The following is a 23289-nucleotide window of genomic DNA, read 5'->3' as shown; positions in this document are numbered from 1 at the left end:
ATTTCTTTTGCTGGCCAGTCAAATGTCAAAGAAGACTTAATGCAGCCAAGGGAGTGATCCCACCTGGCTCCTCGTGCCCTAGGGATGCAGAGCTTGGCCATACTGATGCCTTGCGGTCCTGGGGATGCTCCCAGTGACAATGCTGACAGGTCACTGTGAGGCCAGCAAAAGGTCATGGGGGACATCCAGTTGCTGGGGATGTGGGGCAGACAGAAGTTCTGCTTGAGTAGCCATCAGAAGCCAAGCATTGGGTAACCCATCCATTTGGGCTGGGAAAGACCTTCAGCATCATCGCTCCAACCGTTAACTGGACCCGCTGAGTAACCCACATTGTCAGTTCATCTAGGCTAGGAAAGACCTTCAAGATCATCAACTCCAACCATTAACCAGACCCACTGGGTAACCCATACCACTGACCCATGTAGGCTAGAGAAGACCTTCAAGATCACCAACTCCAACCAATAACCTGACCTACTGGATAACATACCATAGATTCATCAAGGTGGGAAAAAATCCTTTAAGATCATCAGCTCCAACCACTGACCTGACCTTCGGGGTAACACACCCCATACATTCATCCACTTTGAAAAAGACCTTCAAGATCCTCTTGGTATTTCTACATTCCATCCTTGCAACCCATCCCATGGGGCCTGGGGCCTCAGGAATGCTGTGCCCCTAATGAGGGGCAGTGAGCACATGCTGTCATCCCCCACACGCCACATTTCCATTTGAAAAAGGCAGCAATATTGAAAAAGAATGGCTTTCCACGAACAATGAGTCTGGTGTACATCAAAGCACTTATCTTCACAGCTTCCTCCCGTCTCCATGAATGAATAATGTGACCCTGATTTTATTTCCTCCTAATATCTCCTCCCGTCGTTTGCGTGTTGTCTCTTTTCTTTCTTTCCCCCCACAAAGTATAAGATAAAATAAAAGCAAAGCAAAAGATCACGGGTGTGGATGGAGGGTGGCAAAGCAGAGCAAGGGAAAAAGAATGCTCAGTCCTTCCTCACCCGCTCGCAAATGAAGTTATCTCCTTGCCTTCTAGGGAAGCAGCCTGACATGCTATATTGACCTTTTTAATCTAAAATTGATTCCTTGCAAAACTCCACCTGGTCGAGAGCCAGGCAGGATCTCAGCCCCGTTGTGTTGGTTTTATCGCTCTCATTATTTTCCATCAGCACATTTTGCTTTCCTCTGGTGTTTACTGGAGCCTTTGCCCCTTGCACTGATGGGGAGGGCTGAGCAGAGCACATCAGGCTTGTAATTGTCAACAAGGCACTGAGTCAGTGGGGACCTCACTGGTGCTGACCTATGGGGTGAAGTCCCTTCACCCCACATCCCTCCTCTGCTTACATCCAGGAGCACTGCCTCCTTTTCCAGCACCCTCAGCTCAGTTTGCATTCAGCCGCTTCCCCTGGGCAGTGCCCTGTGAGCACACCAAAGCTCCTACAAACCCCATCCTTTGGCCTTTCCCAGACCTCCCATAACACTCATGTGGGGGCACATGGCAGCACACAGCATTGGGGCAGGGGGAAATTCCCACTGCAGAATGAGAAAACACCTCCAGGAGGGGTGGGTCCATCAGGCTGGTTGTGTGAGGGTGTTTGCTCAGGCAAAGTTTGGATGTGCTGGGTTGGACCTGCACCCACACCTAAATGCATCTGCAAGACTGTGGCCCATCAGATCCAGAGCTGAGCTGTTCTAGTGCCAAAACGTGCAGTTTCAATTGATGCTTTGTTGTAAAAAATCAGGGCTGAAGAAAAGAAATGCACAGAACTGTAAAGCACTGAACTGTCCCCAAGTCCTTCTGCTGGGTGGCATTTCAGGGAGAGATTTCAAAAGCTCTGGGAAAGCTCCATCCCAAAGCATCATCCCAGCTATTCCTTGACAGCTTTGTACTCTCCGCTCCCCCAGGTGTGCTGTGGAGAAAGAACAAAGACAGGCAGGGCTGGTGGCAGCTTAAGCCGAACCCTGCCAGCCTCGTGTGCTCCCACCTCCCTGCCCAAACCTCCCAGCTGAGAGCAGAGGCCCAAAGCCACGCGGCTGGGTGCTGGACAGAGGTCACTCCCAACCGTGGGGAGCTGTGCGTGCTCTGCACGGTGGGGTAGCTTTGCTCGCAAGGCTGTGTCTGTCCTCTCTGCAAAACGAGGGGCTGCCCAGGAGAGGTGACTATGGGGTCCCTGTACTCAGACTGCAGGCACCACCCGCCCAGAGCCCGCAAGGACGACGGGGGGGACGGGGGGGGGGTTGGAATTGAGGGGGGGGGGAAGGGGGAAAGAAGCACTTCCCCAACCCTTAACAAATGGAGCTCTCACCCAACAACAAAAGCAAAAATAAAAACTAAACTAAAATAAATCTGCAATTGAAAAAGCACCAAATACCGATGCTACAGAAAGGTGGACGCGAGCAGCAGCCGCGCCTTATCGTTGGATGCGGGAGGCGGCTCCGCTCCCGGCTTCCCCCGACTGCCCGGAAGCCGCGAAGGGCTCACAGCAGGCGCGGCGTGCCCGGCCGCACCGCCCCCTGCCCGGCCGCGCCGCCCGCCGGGCCCCGCTGGGAGCGCGGGTGGCCCTTATTCCGGTGGCCGCCGCCCGCCCTGCCCGCCGCGCCCCCCCGACCCCACCCCGCCGCCTCCTCCCCGCCCGCCCCGGGGCTGTACGGAAGAGACAATAGAGGGGCAGGGCGGGATCGGCGCAAAACTGCGTGCCCCGGGGATGGATGGCGAGGTGTGCGCGGCCCCGGGGGCCCTGCGCCCGGAGATGGGAATGTAGCGGGCTGAGGGGGGAGCGGGGCTCGGGAGAGGAAGGCGGGGAAGGGGGGCGATGCCCCTCGCTGAGCGCAGCCCGCCTCTGTGCTAACCCGGCAGGATGCGGGAGGCGGCGGGGCTGGGAAGAAAGTAGCGGGGCTGGAGAGCGGGGCATGGCCGTGCTGCCCCCCTGAAGCTCCCCGGGAGGCTGCTGAGGAGTCGGAGGAAGGAGACGGGCAGCCACGGAGGGGAAATCCGCGGCTCCGGCTGGGAAACCATGGGGAGATGCAACGGGAGGTGCACGCTGGTTGGATTCTGCTGCCTGCAGCTGGTAAGGCGAGGGGCCGCGCGCCCGTCAGCGTGCCGGGCGGTGCTTTGTGCGGGTGACCTTGCTGGGGATGCTTCAATGCGACCCCCACCTCCCCCTCCTCTCCCTCCCCCCCTCTTTTTTTGTTTTGTTTTTAATGGGAAGATAAAAGAAACGTGACCCCCATCCCTGCTGCCACGTAGCGCTCGTCGGAGTTGCAGAAGCGAGATGGGGTTGAAGCAGCTCCCGGCGCTGCCGATGCCTGGGGACGCGGCTCAGGCAGGTGCGAGCTTTGTCTCCAGCTCTTCGCTCGGAGGGCGGTTTGCAGGGATGCTGCTCGGGGTCCCCGCATCGGCCGCGATGACGGTGAAACTTGGAGCCGCAGCGGCACTTTGCAAACTCCGCACCGAGCGGCACCGCTCCGCCGGCAGGGACAGGGAGAGCGGGGTTCGGTACCACGGGGCTGTGGGTATTGGCAATAATCGCGTGCCGCGCTTCCGCCGCCCACGGATCCATCTTCATCACGCTGCTGACAGAGGGCCGGGCGATGAGAGCGCGTTCCCATCTAACCGGCAGCCAGCGAGGTTGCGATTAATTATCCAAGCGCTTCCCCGGTTCGTTAAACCCTGCGGCCAAGCGGCGCCCCTGGACGTGCCTCACCAACAGCGGCGGGGATGAGCGCAGAGGGAATCGCCGCTATGATGTCCCCGTGGCTCTGGGCTGTCCGTTTGCCCGCGGATGTGTCGGTGAGGTCCGTGCGCTCCGCTCCCGTTCGTTCCGGATAAAAGCGATGGGTGTTTCCTTGTGTTCAGGACTTCCCCGGCTTCCAGCCACTTGTTTTATCCATTGGTCAACTCAAACAAAGTCTTGCTGGCATCATCCTGCGGGGAAATATTGCAGCGCTGTACAGAGAGGTGATTCGGGTGCATTTCTTTTCAGGAAAGGAACGATTCGGTGCGAGCTCCAGGGCTGGCAGCTGGCTCCTGCATGTGGCTCTGCTCAGCCCCGAGAGGGGCTGGACGGAGATATCAGTGATTAGGAGGTGAAGTGAAATCACAACTCTCTTGTTATGCTGTCCCCAACTATTCGGGTTGCTTTTTGCTGTAGCAGCAGGTCGGCTCGGAGCAGAGAATTGGCTCTGCTGGGCTGGGCTCTGGGTTTTGCTGCTGCTCTCTGTGACGCTCATCATTGTCGGGGGGATTTCTCTTTTCTGTATGCTAAGATGAAAGCTGTTGAGCTGGCTGGGTGAGAAGCCAACCTGCCTTGCCCTTCATCACCAGCAGCACATGGGAGCTGCGAGCTCACCCTGAAACCTAATGATAGTGAGCAGAGGTACAGCCCCACTGCCTCGCTCTGCTCCAAAGGCTTTTGTCCTTTGTTTCTCTCCTTTTCCTTTAGTTGTGTGGGAAAGGAAAGTTGGGTTGGTGCCTCCCTCCAGGCTGAGTCTTGCCCGAGTAGCAGTGTGTCGTGCCATAGAATGTTATGCCATACAGTGCCATGCCATCCAATGCCTTGCTGTGCTGTGCCGTGCCATACAATGCCATGCTGTTCCATGCTATGCTGTACTATGCCATGCCATACAATGCCATGCTGTGCCATGCCGTGCTGCATCTGATACCACCCCCAGCACAGTGACAGCCTCTGACGGCTGCCAGCACCTTTTGTCCTTGTGTGCTTCCCATCGTTCCTATGCTCAGGATGGTGTGAGCCCAATGGGACCAGGGCTGCCCCCACCACCAGGGATGGGGGGAATGGAGCCCGGGCTGAACTCTGAGTGTGGGTTTTCAATTACACAATTAAATGCACAATTAGGTATAATTACCAGCGCTCAGAAGCCGCGACTGTTCGTAATAGGCATGTAATCTACTGCAGTCACTGTTTATACTGCTCAGCTCCTCTCCCTAATGATTATGGAAAGCTTTCACATTTGCATGGTTGCCATGGTAATTGGGTTTGGGGCTGACAGTGGCAATATGGATGGAGGGCCCCATCCCCACAGCTCCGTGTGTCCCTTCCCCATGGGATGCTGCAATGGACTGAAGATGCTGCAGGGCAGTAGGTGCTGCTGGGGTGGGGACAGGCCTGCTGCATGGGCAGCACTAAGGAGATCCAGGGGGGTGTGTGTGTATGTCAGAGGTCCACATGTGTCTGGGCAGGTGGCACCCAGGTCATCTTGTCATCAACCCATGGCCATCCCAGGTGGGGTTGATGGGTTGGGGTGGCATCGCGACACAGCGAGACGCCTGTGTGTGTGAGCATTGTGGGCCATGCACACGTGTGCCTTCATTATTCATACAAAGAGCCATGCTGACAGTTTGCCATAAAGGTTTATGGGTGTGCATTTGGGAAGGAGCGGTGTTACAGCTCTCAATTAAAACCCCTATTAAAGTGCAGGATGTCTGAATGTGCAGGGCGAGCTGACGCGCACCCAGGAGTATTAATGGGACTCTACATCATTAACTGCTCTGCAACAAAGCTGTGAGCAATGGGAAGCATTCAGAGGGCTGAAAACATGCCTTGGGGGTGAGGTGGGAAAGCAATGCCTAGGGTGAACCAGAAACCATGAGTGTGGAGCAGAGCATGGGGAGAAGATGCATAATGTGGTCCACAAAGCCAGTGGGAGAGAGAGTCCCGAATAATGAACTTTATCCAACAAAACTCAGTCTCTTTTCTCAAGGAACTGATACAGAAGTTGTCTGTGGGCTCTGTGCTCCCAGCATGGTGGCTTTGGTTGGGACATCCCCATGCTGAAGCAGTGCCACGTGCAGGGATTTGGCTGGCAGTGGAGCTCCTGGATCGATGGACAGCTTGGCTGGGCTCCTGACCGTGGTGTGTGTTTGTTTGCAAACTCCCAACTGTGCCTCTGGGTGAGCTCTGGGCAGGAAGATAATCACTACTTGGGTTGTAACCCTTCAGATTGTGTCTAATTGGTGTCATTTGGGCTGGAAATCCTTCTTTTTTATTATTTCCAGCAGACACCAGTGTGCCAAAGAGACTTTCCTACAGCCCTCGCCCTGCCTGGGTGAGGTGGTTGGGGAGGGTGGCAAATCCCAGTGGTGGGGATGATTGCCCATGGAAGGGGATGGGCTGGAGACTGGCACTGCTGCTTCCCATCATTATCCCCTGTGATGGGGACATGGTCTCCTCTTGACTAGATGTTCTCTCCAAGGACTGAAGTATAGGAAAGACCCAAATGGGTTGATGGTTGAGAAGGAAGAAGAATTTGGGAATCAAATGGTCTATGTTGCACTGAAATTTGTTGTCCCAGCTCGATGCTGATGGTCTGTGATGGGAAATAGGGCTGGAAAAAAGCTCAGTGGTACCACAGCCATCCTTGGGAGCAGGATTCTGCTGGCATTACCTCCTTCCATGGGCACCCATGGGTGCTGCAGCCATCGCTGTGTACCAGTGCTGCAGGGACCTCCTAATGGAGGTCTTTTCCTCTGCTTGAGAGCAGCTATTCATTTCAATTTTCAAAATATGTATGTAACGGCCTGGAAAAATGGAAAGGAAAAGTTGGCACAGAGCAGCCCGATCATATTTGAACAGGACATTAAACCCTGAGAGCTTTATTAATAAGATTAATAACCACTCCGGTGTCATTGGCTGGGAAATTTCACACATTTGTGCTTTTTCCCTCTGTCAGAAGGAGGTTTGGGGAGTGAGTAAATGACGAATACCCACCAGGCTGCACCCAGACGTGAGGTGCATTGGTGCAGGTTGGGGATGCAGGACATGGGATGTGGGAACCTTTGAGATCACACATTTTGCCTTATAATTCATGCTTTGGGCATTTTGTGTCACCTTTTCTCCCAGTAATGGGCTGTGTCCCAGTGCCTCCCCATCCTCACTGCCCGCTCTGGCTCTCATTCAAGCAGAGGACACAGCCACCATGCCTGGCTGGGTCACTGTCACACACATGGGACACTGAGCTCTGAGTGCTTGGCTCTCAGGCTAGTTGCCTTAATTAGGGGTAATTAGTGCTCTGGGACAGTCTGGTCCCTTCAGTCATTATCACTGTGGTCACAGCACTGGTGGCAGAGCTTGGGTGGAAGCAGGAGATGCTCTGGAGGGTGCTCAGGCAACACTGTGAGGGGCACTGGGGTCATGGGGATGAGGAAGCTTCCTGTCTGCTCTCCATTTCCATGCTGTAATGGCTCAGATTGATGATGGTCCTCAGCTGTTGCTTGTAAATGTCACACTGAGAACCCTTGTCCCATCCCCTGCAATCCCCTGAGGGCAAGCATGTGTCCTCTCCTCCTCCTGCATGGAAATAAATGACCAGGAGAGGGGACAGGCCCCATGGTGTCAGCCCTGTGGGGCTCAGCCTGTGTCCTTGAACCACCCCCCCTGAGCACCCTGATGGGATTCCCTTCCCTTCCCTTCCCTTCCCTTCCCTTCCCTTCCCTTCCCTTCCCTTCCCTTCCCTTCCCTTCCCTTCCCTTCCCTTCCCTTCCCTTCCCTTCCCTTCCCTTCCCTTCCCTTCCCTTCCCTTCCCTTCCCTTCCCTTCCCTTCCCTTCCCTTCCCTTCCCTTCCCTTCCCTTCCCTTCCCCACAATGAGGAGGAGCAGGGTGCTGCTGGGTGCTGTGGGTATAGCCCCATTGCCCATCAGTGGGAACCCATATGGGGACCCCAGCAGGTGGTGAAGATGTTGGTCATATGGCTGCGCCATCTGTGTCAGTTTTCCCCTAAAATTATGTATAGAAATCAGTACCTCCTGCAGATGCACCAAAAAGGGCTTAGAGCAGAAGCACACATGGTGTGCAGGAGTTCCCATGTGGTTTTGGGGAGAGAAACTGAGCAGAGGATATGCCCACGTCCCCATTGAGGATGCAAGGTTTGGGGTGTGGGTCCATCAGTGTCGTGCCAGCCTAATGCGATGGGCATGAAGAGAGGAATCACTGCTTAATAAAAGCAATTTTTATGGATGTTTAAGAAGTCTCTAATGAGCTCCCATCCACCACAGCTGCTAATCGCTGTGCTTAATAATGTGCTGGTGGTCACAGCACGCGCGGCGAAGGCGCCTTATTAAATCCTCGCCGTGATGAATGGGGAAGGTGGCAGCGTGCTTAACAGCGATTGTTATTTTGCTAACGTGCAGCAATTGCTGCAAATATGAAGGCTTCCAGTTCTATTAGGGCTGCACATCCATACCCCTGTGCCTGTTTTTTTCCAGCCCTTGTTTCCAGCCAATAATCCTATTGGCATGGGGAGATGGGGCTGGAGCTGGTGGGTTTTCTTTACTATTAATAAATAACGAGCAGCACTAATGAGGTCCCACCCAGCCCAAAAGAGCACCCCAAAATCCCACTGCTGTTTCATGGGGGGTTCTGGACCTTGCATTGCTGCTTCCCACCCGTTGCTGCTTTACATTCATTGCAGGGGAAGATTGATGAGGACACCGCTCCGTGCCGGGCTCATCCATCTCTGGCTGACAATAACTCATTGTTAATACCTGCATATGAAACCCGTAACCACCACCACACCTCCATGTATGTGGTTCAAATTAGGGCCTTGAAAAACGAGGGTGAGTGGCTAAGGTGGTGGCACCAAGCAGCTGGGAGAAGGAGATCCTGAAGGTTGGATGTTAGAGGAGGGGGGTGAGCGATGCGGCCTTCACCCCAATGGAAGGAGTGGTGCTTTTGGTCAGGTTTCTGTTTCAGGGTGCATCAGGACTCAGTGATGCTTTGAGTGATACTGGATGTATGTGTTTTAATGCTAAAAATTGGCTATGGAGATGTGATGGGTTAGGATAGGATGGGATGGGATGGGATGGGATGGGATGGGATGGGATGGGATGGGATGGGATGGGATGGGATGGGATGGGATGAGGTGGATATGATAAGGCTGGGATGGGATGGCGTGAGTGGGATGGGGCAGAATAGGATGGGATGGAAAAAGATGGGATGGAATGAGATTAAATGGGATGGAATAGGATGGGGTAGGATGGGATGGAGTGGGGTGGGATGGGATGAGATGGGATGAAATGGATATGATAAGGTTGGGAATGGGATGGGATGGGATGGGACAGGATGGGATGGGATGGGATGGGATGGGATGAGGTCACATCCCTCCTCGTCGTGGCTGCCCTACCTTACCCTTACACCAAATATTTGGGAGCCCTGTGCAGCTTCACCTCCCCTGAGCCATCCGTGGCTGCTCCTTTGGCGGCAGTGTTGCTCCTGGGATATTTCTGCTCCCGCTTCATTAGCACGGCTGTTACCAGGCAGATTCCTCACCCGATCCTCTCTGCTGCCTGCAGGTCGTGGGAGGAGGGACTGCCGGTTTCCATAGCAATACGGTTGGCTTTAATCAGTATTTATTTCCTGGGAGAATTGATTACGAAAGGTGTCACTAAATAAGTCAGTAAATTGGATTTTTTTCCCCCTCTCTCTTTTTGCCCCTCTATTGCATTTTATTAACAGCGTCTTTGAGTCGCTGTTTGAGATCCAGGGGAAATTACCTCTTGCTTCTTGCAGATGTTGGACTAAGGAACTTAACTGGGAGAATTAGCATTGAAATTGCCTGTGGCTTAATCCCTGTCCAAACGGGGCGGCTTATGGGGAGCCAGAGCCAGCGACAGCTCCCATCACATGGGCAGGGGTGTCCCTGTCCCATTTTCACCTAACACCACAATGTTGGTTTGGGATCAGGGATGCGGCTCCTCTCAGCATCCCCAGCATCCCCACTAAATGGAAAAAGCCTCTGTGCATTTCTGCGTTTAATAGGATATTTTTTGTAGGTTTGGGTTTTGTAGGGTTTTGTGGGTTTTTTTTTTTTGCTTCATTTTAATTAATTCTCAGCTTCTGAGTGTCCATGCTGCTAATGTGCTTTCTGCTGCGAGTCTTCAGCTTAATCACGAGCCGTGGCTCATTGTGTCTAATTGAGGCGCTTGATTAATCACAATTTTATTTATCCACAAGCCTGTTTGTTGGAAGCTGGCGTTTGCAGTGAGGCATTTGTCGACATTTCAGTGCCCTGATCCTTGAGTATCACAGCTTGGTGCTGGGGCTGTGGGTCTGGTGTCACTGCCATGTGTCCTGTGGGCATGGGACAGCATGCTGGGGAGATCCTGAGTCCTTGTGTGGGGATGGGGTGGCAGATTGATAGGTGGATGGGATGGGATGGGATGGGATGGGATGGGATGGGATGGGATGGGATGGGATGGGATGAAATGGATGAAATGGATGAAATGGGATGGAGAGATGGGATGGGATGGGATAGATGGGATGGATGGATGAGGTAGGATGCATGGGATGGATAGGATAGATGGATTAGGTGGGATGGGATGGAATAGGGTAGAATGAGATGGAGAGATGAAATGGGATGAATGGGACTGATAGGATGAACAGATGAGGTGGGACGGACAGGTGAGATGTGATAAAATAGGATGGGATGAAGCGGGGTGAAATGGGATGACATGGGGTGGGTGGACAGCAGGCTCCCTCTGTTCACACTCCTTCCCAGATTCCAGGTTGGGTACAGTGAGGATCTGTGCAGCCTCTTCAGTGCTCTCCTCTATTTCCAAATGGATTTGCTTTTGTGTTTGTGGCTATCTGTGGCAATGTGACTCAACTCTGCACTTGAGTCGTGTTGTAGCACTGGGAATGTAATTTGTCAGTGCGCCTCTGCAAACACTGCTGGGTGCAGTGCTGAGCAGGGGAGGACTGAACCCATTTCTCAGGTGGGTAAATTGAGGCACAGCAGCACCAGTGCAGGACTGGCCCTTCACTCACATCCCTGTGCCGTCCCTCCCCAGGACCCCACCACTGCCCCTATATCCTCCCCAGTGGGGGACCTTTTTGAGGCCATTTTAGGGGGAGAGTTAAAGCAACATGATCTGTGCCTGTTGGAGGGAGCCTATCTGCAGGAAGGTGTGAATTCAGAGGCAACTTATGATGGGAAAGAATAGGAATGAATCACTTTGCCTTCCTTGTCTTTCTGTCAGCGGTGGTAAAAAAAACCCAAAGCCTTATCTCAGCCTTATCTCTCTGGTTCAGCATTTATGTAACTGTAAGAATAATAGATGCAATATCGCATCTCCAACCTGTGCTCTGTATAAATGGTACTGGGGTGTGTTTGGAGCCTCTGTAGGAGCTGGCTGCCACCATCAGCTGTGTGCAGGGTTCCAGAAGTGTTCCAGCAAATCATTGTGGCTGGGATGGGGCTGTTTGGGACTCCTGGTGACCCCTTGTTTGGGTTGCAAATAGGATTCCCCATAGGTCCCATCTTGCTTCTCCCCAAGGAGACACATCCATTTGGTGACCCAGATTTAGGATATTCAGCATGAAGTTCTCATCCTCCTACCGGGCACCTCCTATTCTCTGCCTCAGATTCCCTTCCCCAGGAGCAGCTTTGGGAAGGGTCTGGGGGGTCCCAGGGCTGTTGGACACAGAGGAAGCTTTGGGAAGGGAGCAGGGGGTCCCCAGGCTGTTGGACACATGGGTGGCTTTGGGAAGGGATCAGGGGAGCTGCGAAGTGCACTGAGATGGGGCTGATGTGTGTGTGGGTGCACCCATGGGTGCTTGGGTTGCACCCTGCCCACATGCCGGGCTCCTGGGGCACAGTGTCTAGACAGCTGGGGCTGCTGCCACGTTCCCATGGCAACGCAGCGGGATGCGGCGCCTGGCAAAATGAAATAAATAACAGAGCAGCAAAAGAATTGGCAGAAGATGGCAGAGGCCGCCCAAAGGACGTGGGGGCTCAGCGGGTGATGGGGAGCCCCAGGGAGACCCCACACCTCTTCCTGTGTCCTCATATTCTCACCCTGTTGGTTTTTCCTAAGGACACCAAGCTGGAAATGCAGGGATTCAAGGGCAGAAAAATACCAATGAGGGTTTTGCTGGGGTAACAAAGCCTGCGCCTCCATCCTGGGGCACGTCCTGCCCACGGGGCAGCTCAGCCCTGCCCATGTGTGGGAGCGTGGCGCTGGCTCCTTTAATTTGTTTTCATCTGTGCCACCGCCTGCAATTCCGTGAAAGATTTTGCAAGTTGGAAGTAGGTCAAGAACTTGTTTCCAAGTCATTAAATGAAATCCCTGGGTTCGCAGCGGTATTTGCACCTCGTTAATAGTCAATTCGCTCACTTGCCGTTAATTTAAATAGCAGCCAATTTCCCTAAGTGGAGATGTGCAGCTCCTGGGTGCAGGTGCTGGTGGAGCTCAGGGCATCCAGTGCAGGGTGCTGTACTCCAAGGCAGCATCCAGCCCAGGTTCTGTCCCTGCCGTCATGTCCCACCCCTAAGGGGAGGGAAATAACCATTTGTCTTTCCCTTCTTCCCTCCATCCCCTCCTTCATCCCTTCATCCCCTCCTTCATCCCTCCTCCCTCCTTCCATTCCTCCATCCCTTTCTCCATCCCTCCACCCTTCGCTTCCTCAGTCCATTCCTCCCTCCATCCATTCATCCCTCCATTCATCCCTCCATCCTTCCATCCCTCCACCTCTCCCTTCCTCCATTCCTTCCTCCCCCATTCCCCTCCCTCCATCCCTCTCCATCCCTTCCACCCATCAATCCATTTGCCCCACACACCCCATTACCCCCAACACCACCTTCCTGGGGACACAGGGCCACTTCCTTCCCAGGTGGCTCAGACAAATATCCACTCCCTCAGGACACCCCACAGATCCCACCCCACATCTCTGACCATCAGCTTTCTCACTGAACCCCAGGATTCTTGTAAAACCTCCCAGAAATTGTGCATTTCTGGCAGCAAGCAGCCCTGGCTGTGAGAGCTCAGCAGGAGCTGCACTCGCAGCATCTTTGGCCTCAGCAGAAGGGAATCCGTGATGGAAAAAAATCTATTCAAACGCAGCTAAATGAAAGTAAATCCCCGGTGAGCCGGCGGCATATGGTGTTCAGAAGGAAATAGCCTGGCTGAAGGATAATGGCTCATCGGGGGGCATGGATCCACGCTCAGCTCCTGCCATGTTGTGGGGCCGGGCAGGGATTTGTGCTGGCTCACAGCTGCTGTGGCATCAAGCAGGGCCGTATCCCTGCTCCACCGTCTGCTCTGTCACTGCTGCAGCCCCAAAGCTGGGCTGTGTGTCAGCACCTGGCCAAACTCTGCTTTGGAATCATCAGCCCTCAGTGCTGGATTGGGGTTAGGTGTCCCCTGCAGTGTTGCCCGTCTGGGGTTTGGCCCCTCTGCCCTCTTTCTCCTTGTGGGCTCTGTGTTGTGGGGACCACCTCGGTTCTGAAGGGGCGTGGGATGAGGGGTGGGCACCACCTCACCCCCTGAGTGCCCCCAAAGGGTCCAACCTTGGGTTTTCTTCAGGGGTCCACCATCAATCCATGGAGCCTGTGAAGTGATGGAAGGACCCAGCATCCCTCTCTGGTCCCAGGGGCAGGGTAGGAACCTGGTGCCTGGTACTGGGGAGACAAATGCTGGCAGGAAGGACCAGTGAGGTCCCTTCTCCACCTCCCTCTGTGCCCAACTGGTATGGGATGCTGTACCAGGATGCTGTGATGGGATGCCATGATGGGATGTCATATTGGGATGCAATACTGGGATGCAGTACTGGGTTGTGCTGCCTGAATGCTGTTTTTATGGGATGCTGTACTGGGATGCAGTACCAGGATGCAGTACTAGAATGCTGTGGAATCCTGTTCCTGATTTGAGGACTTTTATCTATAAGAGACACCAAACTATCTATCTATAAGGGAGACCAAGAGATACCAGGATGGGATTCAGACAGCTGGAAAATGGAAGGATTTTCCCCCTCCCCACCACCACAATCACCATTCTGCTACTGCTGCTGCTTCCCCAGGGAAGTCTCCAGGCTTTGCTGCTCTGACAGTCAGAGCTGGGAGGAAACCTTCCTGTCGCACTTCACAGGGTTTTAACAAAGCCCCATTGGCAGGTGAAGGGAGCATCTTCTTCCTGATATTTCCCAGAGGGTTGAAACAAAGGTTGGAAGAGATTCCATTCAAGAGGAAGGTGATGTTTGGGTCCCCCAAGTGCCGTGGGGACAAATGGCACTGGGATGTCCCCCCTCCTGCTCTGCCCCATAGGAGAGATCAGGGATTTGTTCAGGTGGGGGTGGCCAAAGCCATGGCCTGGAATCCAGAGGATATTGATAGGGATCCAGGGAGAGCAGCTGCAATGCGTTTTGAGGTCCGTGCTCATCCCTCTTACTGGCCCTATGGGGATGCTGAGGAGGGAGAGGGACAGAGGAACTGTTCCCCCCAGCTCCCCTATGGCCAGGGGGAGGGGGCAAGAAGCCCCCAGCCCTGCTGTGTTTTTTCAGCATGATAGCTCGCTCCTGTCTCTCTCCACCGGTTAATTATCGAGGCTTTGGGGGCTGTGATAATATATTTATGCATCTGTGTCAGCAAACGTGTCAGCCCCATCACAGCTGAGGCGTGAGGACAGAACGCGGGGGGGTCAGGGTCTGCAGCCAGCTCACATCGTCTCCTGTATCCCGGGAGGCTCAGCCCCATTTCCCTCTGTTCTTTATTCCATGGGGCAGAAAACCACCCCAGAGCTGCCACCATCACCCCACAAATCCACCTAATTTATTCAGTGCTGCTGCGAGTGCAGGACTGGGAAAACTGCCCCAAATGTTGGATGGGGCATAGTGAAGCCACAGCGTGATGGCCAATGGGTGACATGGGGACAGCAGCAATGGGAACCTTCTTTCCACTCAGGTGTGTCAGCAGCATTAAACAAAACACATTTTGCTCCAGCTCTGCCTCCTCTCCCCGTGTGCTGGTGGAGCCCGGCTGCTTCCATTCCACACCTCCAATGAAAGCACTGTGTTTCAATTAGCAGGACTCCGGCACACATCCGCACCCGGCTAATTGCTATGATTTGCTGCAAAGGGAACTTTGGGTCCAATCGATGAACTAGAGAGTGTTTAATTAAGAGGGAGCCCTAAAACTCGTTGCATTGATCAGCTGCAGGATTATCTTAATTAGCATCAGGCTGGTGCGTGGCGGCTCGGCTCCACACCCCCAATAGCATCACTTATGGTTGTGATGGGTGGTGGGGTGCCAATAAGGGTGGGTGCTAACGGGGTGCTATTATCACTGGAAATTGGGAGCTGCACTGGATTCGTTGGATGCTCTTGGAGGCTCTTTCCCATCTCCTATTGGTATCCAGCAAGATGGGGTCCTGCTCGGCAGCTCCGTCACCAGCCACCAGATCGATGGATGGCTATAAAACCCCGAGTGCCACGTTCCTTGTATCATTTATTATTTACATTCCTCGATTTAAAAGATTTACAGCCCCGTTGTAAGTATTTCCAAAGGCTGTTTCCTTAGAGAGTTTAAATAGCACGGGAGTGAATTAAGCCTTAATGCAAACAGCCTGGCCTGAGGGGCTGTGTGGGCTCCGTGCTCACTCTGTGTCGCGTGTGATGGAGATGGGAGGGCTTTGCTCTGCTGGCTGAAATCTCCATTAATTAGAGCTCTCGCTAAACCAACTCAACGAGCAGTAATGTGAACGATGCTTTATGGATGGGGAAATGGACCCAACAGATCCAGCAGGAGCCCAACGCCCTCCTGCCAGCAGTCAGCCACAGCCAAGGTTTCCCATGCCCTAAAGGGAGGGCACTGCACAAAGCTCAGGCCCAGGGGATGTTGCTAAGTGGGGAAACTGAGGCACACAGGATGTGGGTTTGCAGCTCTGTGCTGCCCTTCCTCCATCATTGGGCAGGAGCACTCCCAGTAACTCCTCGCTCATGATGTATTTGCCCACCACTGGCCGATGAATCATGCAGACATTTCAGTCTATTGTAACTAATTGTCCATAGGATTTCTCATTAATTACACGATACTCTTTGCCTTTAATGTCCACAGAGCTGCCTTGGTGACTGATTCCTGCGCTGTCCCCTCCTTTGTTCTTTCCCAGATCGCAGCGCTGGAGCGGCAGATCTTTGATTTCCTGGGCTATCAGTGGGCACCCATCCTGGCCAATTTTTTACACATCATGGCTGTCATCCTGGGCATCTTCGGGACCATCCAGTACAGATCCAAATACCTCATCATGGTAGGTACTGCTGGGCCATGGTCGCTGTGCAGTGCTAGGTGTCCCAGGTCCCAGATCCATTACGTTGCTGGGAGGTGGGACGGGCAGCAGGGTGCTCGTGGTGCTGGTATATCACTGTGCACTGATCAGCTTGCTCTCTCTGACAGTACGCGGTGTGGCTGGTGCTGTGGGTCGGCTGGAACGCCTTCATCATCTGCTTCTACCTGGAGGTCGGGCATTTGTCACAGGTAACCACAGGCTTCCAGAGCATAGCCAGGCACTGTTGCCTCCTCGCCTTCCTCTCACTTTCCTCCACTTTTCCATCTCATCCCTTCTTTTCCTTCCCATTCTATCCTTTCTGCCCCTCTCTATCCCTCTGCATCTTTTCCCTTCCATCTCTCCTGTTCTATCCTATCCCTTCCATCACAACCTTTCAACTGCATTCCTTTCATCCAGTTCCATCTCTTCCATCCCATCTTTCTCCACCCCATCCCATCCCTTCTCTTCCATCCCATCCCTTCTCTTGCATCCCATCCCTTCCCTTCCATCCCATCCCTACTCTTCCATCCCATCCCTTCTCTTCTATTCCATCCTTTCTCTTCCATCTTCTTCCCTTCCCCCCCACCCATTCAAGACTTTCAGTTCCTACCACCCAACCCTTTCATCCCATCCATTCTATCCATCTCCATCCCTTCCATCTCTCCCCTTTCATTTTTTCTACCCTTCCATTCCATCCTTTCCATCCAATTCCATTCCTCTCCGGCCCTCATATCCCTTCAATTCCTTCCTTCCTCAACCTATCCCTTTTCTTTCATCCCATCCCTCTTCATCTCATGCCTTCTATTCCATCCTGTTCCAACCTTCCCATTCCCTCCATCTCTTTCATCCCATCCCTCCTCATCCCATACTTTCTATTGCATCCCATCCCATTCAATTCTTCCTACTCCTTCCATCTTTTCCATTCCACCCCTTCCGTTTCATCTCATCGTTCCCCATCTCATTTCTTCTTTTTCATTCTATCCATCCCCATCTCTTCTTGGGCATACAAGTGCACATGGGACAGGATGAAGGATGGCACTGGGGACAGCAATGGGTAGGAAGAGTGACACAGTTGTGTGGTGGAGGCAGAGTTTCAGGAGCACGAAGTTAATGAGGCTGATGGACTGGGAATTTCAGGGCAGTCATTAATCACCTGCTGGCGCTTAGCACTGTCTGGCTTTATGGGTGGTGTAAATTGGGCAACACAATTTCTGAATGCAGTGAGGAGATCAAGCAGAGAAAGGTGTCTGTCCCTCTGCTAGCACTGTGCAGTGAGTTCCCACTTTCCCAGGGGTCTCTGGGGAGTTTCTGGGGTCTGTGTCTGCTCCAGGGACAAAGAGATCCTGGAGACTGTGAGATTCAAGGATACACAAGGAAGAACAGGTCTGGAAACACCAGAGGTTACTGGAAACATTGCAGGACTCTCTCAGCCCAAACCTGAAATGTTATATTATGGCTCTTACATGAAAAGAGCAAACCTCAGTGTTGTTACGAAGTAACAGACATCTGCATGGAAGTGAACCTGCCTTGCTTGGTTTTGGGATCTCAAACCCTCAATGAGCCCAAGCACGGTGCTCCTGTTTGCATTTCAGCCCAGCACTTTGCATTCCTGCTGCTGGGATGTGTGTCCCTAACCCCAGCAAACCCTGAGGATGCCATGGATGTCATAGAGATGAGTGGTTAATGGGGTACTCTTCGTTAACACATCTACCAATGCTGACCTGTCCTTGGTGCTGGTGGAGGAAGCTCAGCATCAGCATGGCTTTGCAGCAGGGATGGTGCTTGTGGGGCACCCTCAGGATGGGAAAAACCATTTTCTGTCTACCTCTTTATGAGCCTGGATGGGATCCCTGGATCCAAGGTTGGTGCCTCTGCTCCCCTCCTGCAGGACCGAGACTTCATCATGACTTTCAATACTTCCCTGCACCGCTCGTGGTGGATGGAGAATGGGCCTGGCTGCCTGGTGACACCGGTGCTCAACTCCCGGCTGGCGCTTGAGGACCACCACGTCATCACAGTCAGCGGCTGCCTGCTGGACTACCAATACATCGAGGTGCTCAGCAGCGCCGCACAGATCTTCCTGGCGGTAAGGGACTGCTGGGGTGTCCCATTGCCTTGACCTATCTCAGTGCATGGGTCGTGTTGGTGGGTCATGGGTGGCCTTGGCTTTGCTTGGGAAGAGAGGAGCAAACAGAGCATGTATGAGGTCCCCATGAGTGCCTGCTTCCTCCAAATGTGGCTTCACCTCATCTTCATCATTGTCCTTCTCATGGTACTGCTTGCTCCCATAACAGCCTCTCCCTGCCTGCTTTTATTTTGCAGCTCTTCGGCTTCGTCTATGCCTGCTATGTCAGCAAAGTGTTTCTGGAGGAAGAAGACAGCTGTGAGTGCCTTTGCTATTAGTCACATGGCAAGCTGCAGTGCTGCAAATCCATCCCAGATAACACAGGGCAAGGGCAGGAGAAGGAATCACTTCTTTGGGATTTGGCCCCATTTTTCCCTTTTCAAGGAGGCAGCTGTGCTGCATCAGGATGTGATGTGCCACCCCATGCCACCAACAGCCCCCCAGCTCCATAGCACACCCCCTGGGTACTGCAGGGTGGCAGCAGTCACAGCCTTGGGGTGCAGAATGTCACCCAGTAGGGTTTCACTCACCATTGCATGGAGCCTCCCCCCATTGACAATGCATCCCTTAGCAAGGGCAGAAGGGAAAAATTAAGTGAAGATGCAGGCTAATTTCTCTGTAATCTACATTGTGCTTTTCGCTCTGACAATAATCACTGCACCCACCCATACTGAAGCTCTAAGTACCCCAACAACAATTAAACAGGCAGTTATGGCTGCAGCCATCCAGCCACATTAAATGCTCATCTGCCATTAATTAATTCATGCCAGCTGGCAGCCCAAGCAGCCGAGCAGAGGTAGTGAAGTGCTGCATCTTCCAGCATTATGAAGGCACTGAGAAGCACTCAGCATCCTCCTTGTCTTAGGAAGAATGCATCTGGGTTGACAATGGATGCACGGTCCCTTGGTGGTGCTGGATCCTAGCACAGCACTGGGGACAGCCCAGGGGATCTGTGGTATCCCAGGCCAGGCTCAGCATCCCTAGATCTGATTTTAGTAGCTTTGTGTCTAATTTTAGCTTCCTTGGGCCCACTCTCTGCATCCCTGTGTTTGGTTTTAGCATCAGTAGGTGTGGTTTTAGCATCCCTGGCACCACTCTCTGCATCCCTAGGTCCAATTTTAGCATCCCTTGCGCCACTCTCAGCATCTCTGGGGCCACTTTCAGCATTCCTGGGACCAGGGTTAGCATCCCCTGGAATAGTCTCAGCATCTCTAAAATCAATCTCAGCATCCCTAGGATCAGATTAACACCCCTAGGAATGGTCTCGGCATCCTCTGGGCGTGTTGTTCTCCCCACCTCCACCTCTGTACTCACTGCAGCGGAAAGAAAAAATCTCCGTGTGAAATTGGACACTGCCTGTTGTAATAACCTGCTTATGGAGACGGGGATCTGGTGAGGGGTTTATCTGCCCGCGCTGTCTTTGAAGCGTGTTTGCATTCCAGGCGGTTGCACGACACTCAAACAAATTCAGGCATTCAATACACTTTTAATATTAATGCTGCTGTAGCCAAGATTCGAATGCATCTTTTTAATGGAATATCTTATTAGATTTGGAAATGGATGGGTGCCGTCAAAATGGAGAGCTGGCTGAATATTAAGTCAGCTTCACGGAGGGGTTGGGGGCAGCCCCTCATTGCCCTCCTTGCTCACCCTGCTGCTCTCCTCTCTTCCCAGTTGACTTCATCGGTGGGTTTGACTCCTATGGTTACCAGGCGCCGCAGAAGACATCGCATCTACAGCTACAGCCACTGTACACGTGAGTTCATTAGGGATACTGTGGGAGTCCCATAGGGCCATGAACCCAAAGGATTTGGGGCTGTTTGGTTGCTCTGCTCCAGCAGAAAGGAGTTTTTGGGTGGTTCTGTCACACTGAGCTGTGTCTGATAAGTGCTGGTGGCTTCTTTCCTCTCCCTGCCCATTAAGCTTAACTAGATAAATGCTCAAATGAGATAAGGCTGCAAAATCTAAAGGGATTAGCCTCATTCGAGCTTTGCTGGTTGCCAACAATTAATTATATTTTAAGACTTGTATGCAAATTCAAGGGCACGCCGTGCAATTATATATGCAAAGAGGGGATCGTGGGGAAACAAATGCATCCAGAATAATATCAGCACCCACCAAACTGGGAGTCTGTGCAGCTCCTGCTCCCCTGCAGCCCATCATTTGGGAGCATGGTGTCCACTGCATGGTCCTTGCAATGGTGGTGATCACTCAGGTTTGCCTTTGAGAGGCAAACAGAGCTCAGTAGGGCTCCCATTGCAGTGGTTGGGGTGGGAGAAACTGGGGAGAAAGGGTTAATTTGAAGATGAATCCATCCTGCCCACAGCCTGTGAAACTGAAGCTTCTCTGGCAGTTCCCAATTAGCTGTAATTGGATTAAAGCCGGGAGTGTGGGAGGGCTTCCACCCAGAGGAAGAAGGAGGATATGCACGTCTCACACCATGGCCCACCCAGCATGGCGCTGTATCCCAATGCCCCCATGTCCCTGTGTCTCCACTGTGGGTTCTAGGGTGGGCACTGAGCCCTCAGTGCCCCACAAGCAGTTGAGGACAGGAGCAACCTCATGGGGGACCTTATGCCACCCTAGAGGGACGTGGACTAATCTGTCCCCTGCTGCTTTTTCTGGTGGTGAAATGAGGGTGATGGGCACCCCAGTAGGTGCCTGGACATCCCCATGGGTGGGTGCTTGTGGCCATTGTTCCTTGTTCCTTCGCTCTACATCAAGCAAAGGGGACCAATGGGGACACATAGGGACTGGCCCTGATTTCAGCTCTCCCTTTCACTCCTCAGGTCTGGGTAACTTCGTGCCCTCGATCTGCCCTGGCTTGTATGGGACTGGACCCCTCGGAGCCCCATGTCCCCAACTTGGTGCCATTACCACCTCTGGGGAACAGGAACAGCACCAAGCCGCCTCCCTCCACCTCCACCTCTCGCACCCTAGAAATGAAGCTGAGTTGGGCATGGTCACGTCCAAGGGCTCCATCATCTGGTTGGCTCCCAGTGCAAGGCTACCATGGCCAGGACATATCCAGTTCACCTACGAAAGACCCAAGGAAACCCTCAGTGCTGTGCTCAAGCCCCAGGATGGGGCAGCACAGTGGGGATGCAGCGAAGACATGGGGACGCAGCAGGATGTGGGGATGTGATGGGGCTGTGGGCTTGGTCGCTAGACACTTTTCTTCTGTTTCTCAGACCTGGTTTTTAACTTAAACAGCTTGTCCTCTTCCCATGAGCTGGACATAATGAAGCGCGGAGGGGATTTGGGACAAAACCCAGCCTGTTTGGAGCAGCTCAGACCTGCGGGGTATAACTGCAGCTTGGTGGGGTTGGCACACCCGTGGCATCACTGGAGAACATCCTAAAGTGCCAGATTTGGAGTCGGGATGGCACAGAGAAGGGGGTTTGTTCCTAAATAGCCCCCACTGTCTTACCAGGGGACCAGAGCTGGGCTGCTCATGGTCCCCAGACCCCAGGACCAGCACCCCACAGCCTACCTGCATTTTGGGATTCCATCCCCACTTGTGGAACTCTTGAATTTGGCAATACTGACGCTGCTCTCAAACACAGCCCTTTCAGGCTGTTTTAATGAATATAATGAATGTTTTAGGTTTGTATTTTATTTTATTTTATTCTATTTTAATTTGAAGTGCCTGAGTACACTTTTGTTGAGCATCACCCTCACCCCTCACACCTTCTTCTTCCTCCTCCCGAGGCCGCATTGTGCCTTCAGCGAAGGCTGGCAGTGCCCACTGCCTCCCTTGGGTGGTCAGGCTTCTGGGGGTAAACCCATCCTTTCTGGCACTGCCCCAAATGGGGACATTCATTTTGGCAGCAAAAAAAACCCACAACCCACATGGTGAGTGATGATTTGGGAATGGTTTTGGTGGGAGGTGAGGTGTGAGCTCCTGGGGTGTGGTTGCACAAGCAATATCTATTGAAAACGAAGAGCTGGGAATATGAAGTGTTGGAACAACCTGCAAGCAAACTTCACTTCAGGAAGACATTTTGGGCCTCTGATGTGGTTCATTCTCCTTTTTCCCAGCCTGCAGCATGGAGGTGAGTTGGGGTCAGTCCCAGACCCCACATGGTTTGTCCCCAGATGTCCCTGTTCCCTGGAACACAAAAGGGGGCTGCTCCAGCTCTGCCTCCCCAGGGTTACTCCTCCAGGATGGGCTCTTCCAGCACCCCAGAGCACATTTTCCCTTCCCACCAAGTGCCAAAGGGAGGAGCCCAAAGGGAAACGCTGCCCAATCCCGCACCCTCATGTGGGCTACGTCCCCCCCACCATCACCACCACCAACACCACCACCTCACCCCAGCCTGAGCAGGAGCTTTGCAGGCAATAATTCTGAGCCCTTTTCCCCCCATCTCTGAGAAATAAAGTGATTTCAAAGACAACAGAGCCCACCTCCACATCAACCCCATCCAGACGTCCCCAGAACCACATCCCAGCACTGGTGACCCCGGGGGACAGCAGAGGGCACAGTCCCACTGTCACCAGTGCTCCATGATCTCTTTTTTCTGTTGGCTTGTTGTTTGTTTGTTTTTTTTTTATAAGACCGTCTTTGTAACGTGAACCGCGGATTTCTTTTTCTATTCTGTAATGATAAAAGTGGAAGGAGTTTTCACCCAATGCCTGCTCTGGTTTTGTGTATTTTCCATTCTTCGTGTGGTTGAATCAATTAAAAAGTTGTGGTTTTTCACTTTTTCCCCCCCCTTTAAGAAGAACTCCCCTTCTTTCAGATGCCTCATACCAGAAACCCAACCAATGCAAGACTTGGTGCTCAACGAATAGCAGGCAACAGGTCCATGTTATGTCATGGCCTGGCCCTGCACAGAGGTGGCCAAACGTTCTCTCTTCCTTCTCCTCCTTATTTTTCCTCTTCTTCAGTTTCTTCCCCTTCTTCTTTTCCCTCTTTCCCTTCTTCATCTCCTTTGTCTTCTTCTCCTTCTCCTTCTCCTTCTCCTTCTCCTTCTCCTTCTCCTTCTCCTTCTCCTTCTCCTTCTCCTTCTCCTTCTCCTTCTCCTTCTCCTTCTCCTTCTCCTTCTCCTTCTCCTTCTCCTTCTCCTTGTAGGACAAGAGGTGATGGCCTTATGTTGTT

The 23289-nt window shown here is 53.0% G+C and overlaps 1 protein-coding gene across 5 annotated transcripts; it reads left to right on the top strand.

Moving 5' to 3' along the window:
* The first annotated feature begins 2643 nt into the window (after positions 1 to 2643).
* On the top strand, positions 2644 to 22820 carry NKAIN1 (sodium/potassium transporting ATPase interacting 1). 5 transcript variants are annotated; one of them, XM_015883735.3, is made up of 8 exons: positions 2644 to 2729; positions 2870 to 3080; positions 15908 to 16045; positions 16192 to 16272; positions 17952 to 18149; positions 18386 to 18446; positions 19863 to 19944; positions 20978 to 22820. In XM_015883735.3, the coding sequence occupies exons 2-8, from the start codon at positions 3027 to 3029 to the stop codon at positions 20985 to 20987; spliced, it is 624 nt and encodes a 207-aa protein (XP_015739221.1). In that variant the 5' UTR covers positions 2644 to 2729; positions 2870 to 3026; the 3' UTR covers positions 20988 to 22820. The 5 variants fall into 5 exon arrangements, with proteins under 5 accessions (XP_015739221.1, XP_085374152.1, XP_015739223.1 ...); XM_085518026.1 differs by having other exon boundaries at positions 15856 to 16045; XM_015883737.2 differs by having other exon boundaries at positions 2644 to 3080; positions 15856 to 16045.
* The last annotated feature ends 469 nt before the right edge of the window (positions 22821 to 23289 follow it).

This window comes from Coturnix japonica, chromosome 17 (assembly GCF_054131305.1).
Source record: "Coturnix japonica strain WE chromosome 17, WE-NBRP24, whole genome shotgun sequence".
NCBI classification, from domain to species: domain Eukaryota; kingdom Metazoa; phylum Chordata; class Aves; order Galliformes; family Phasianidae; genus Coturnix; species Coturnix japonica.
Note: the sequence above shows the minus strand (reverse complement) of the source record. Positions and strands in the feature narration are given on the sequence as shown.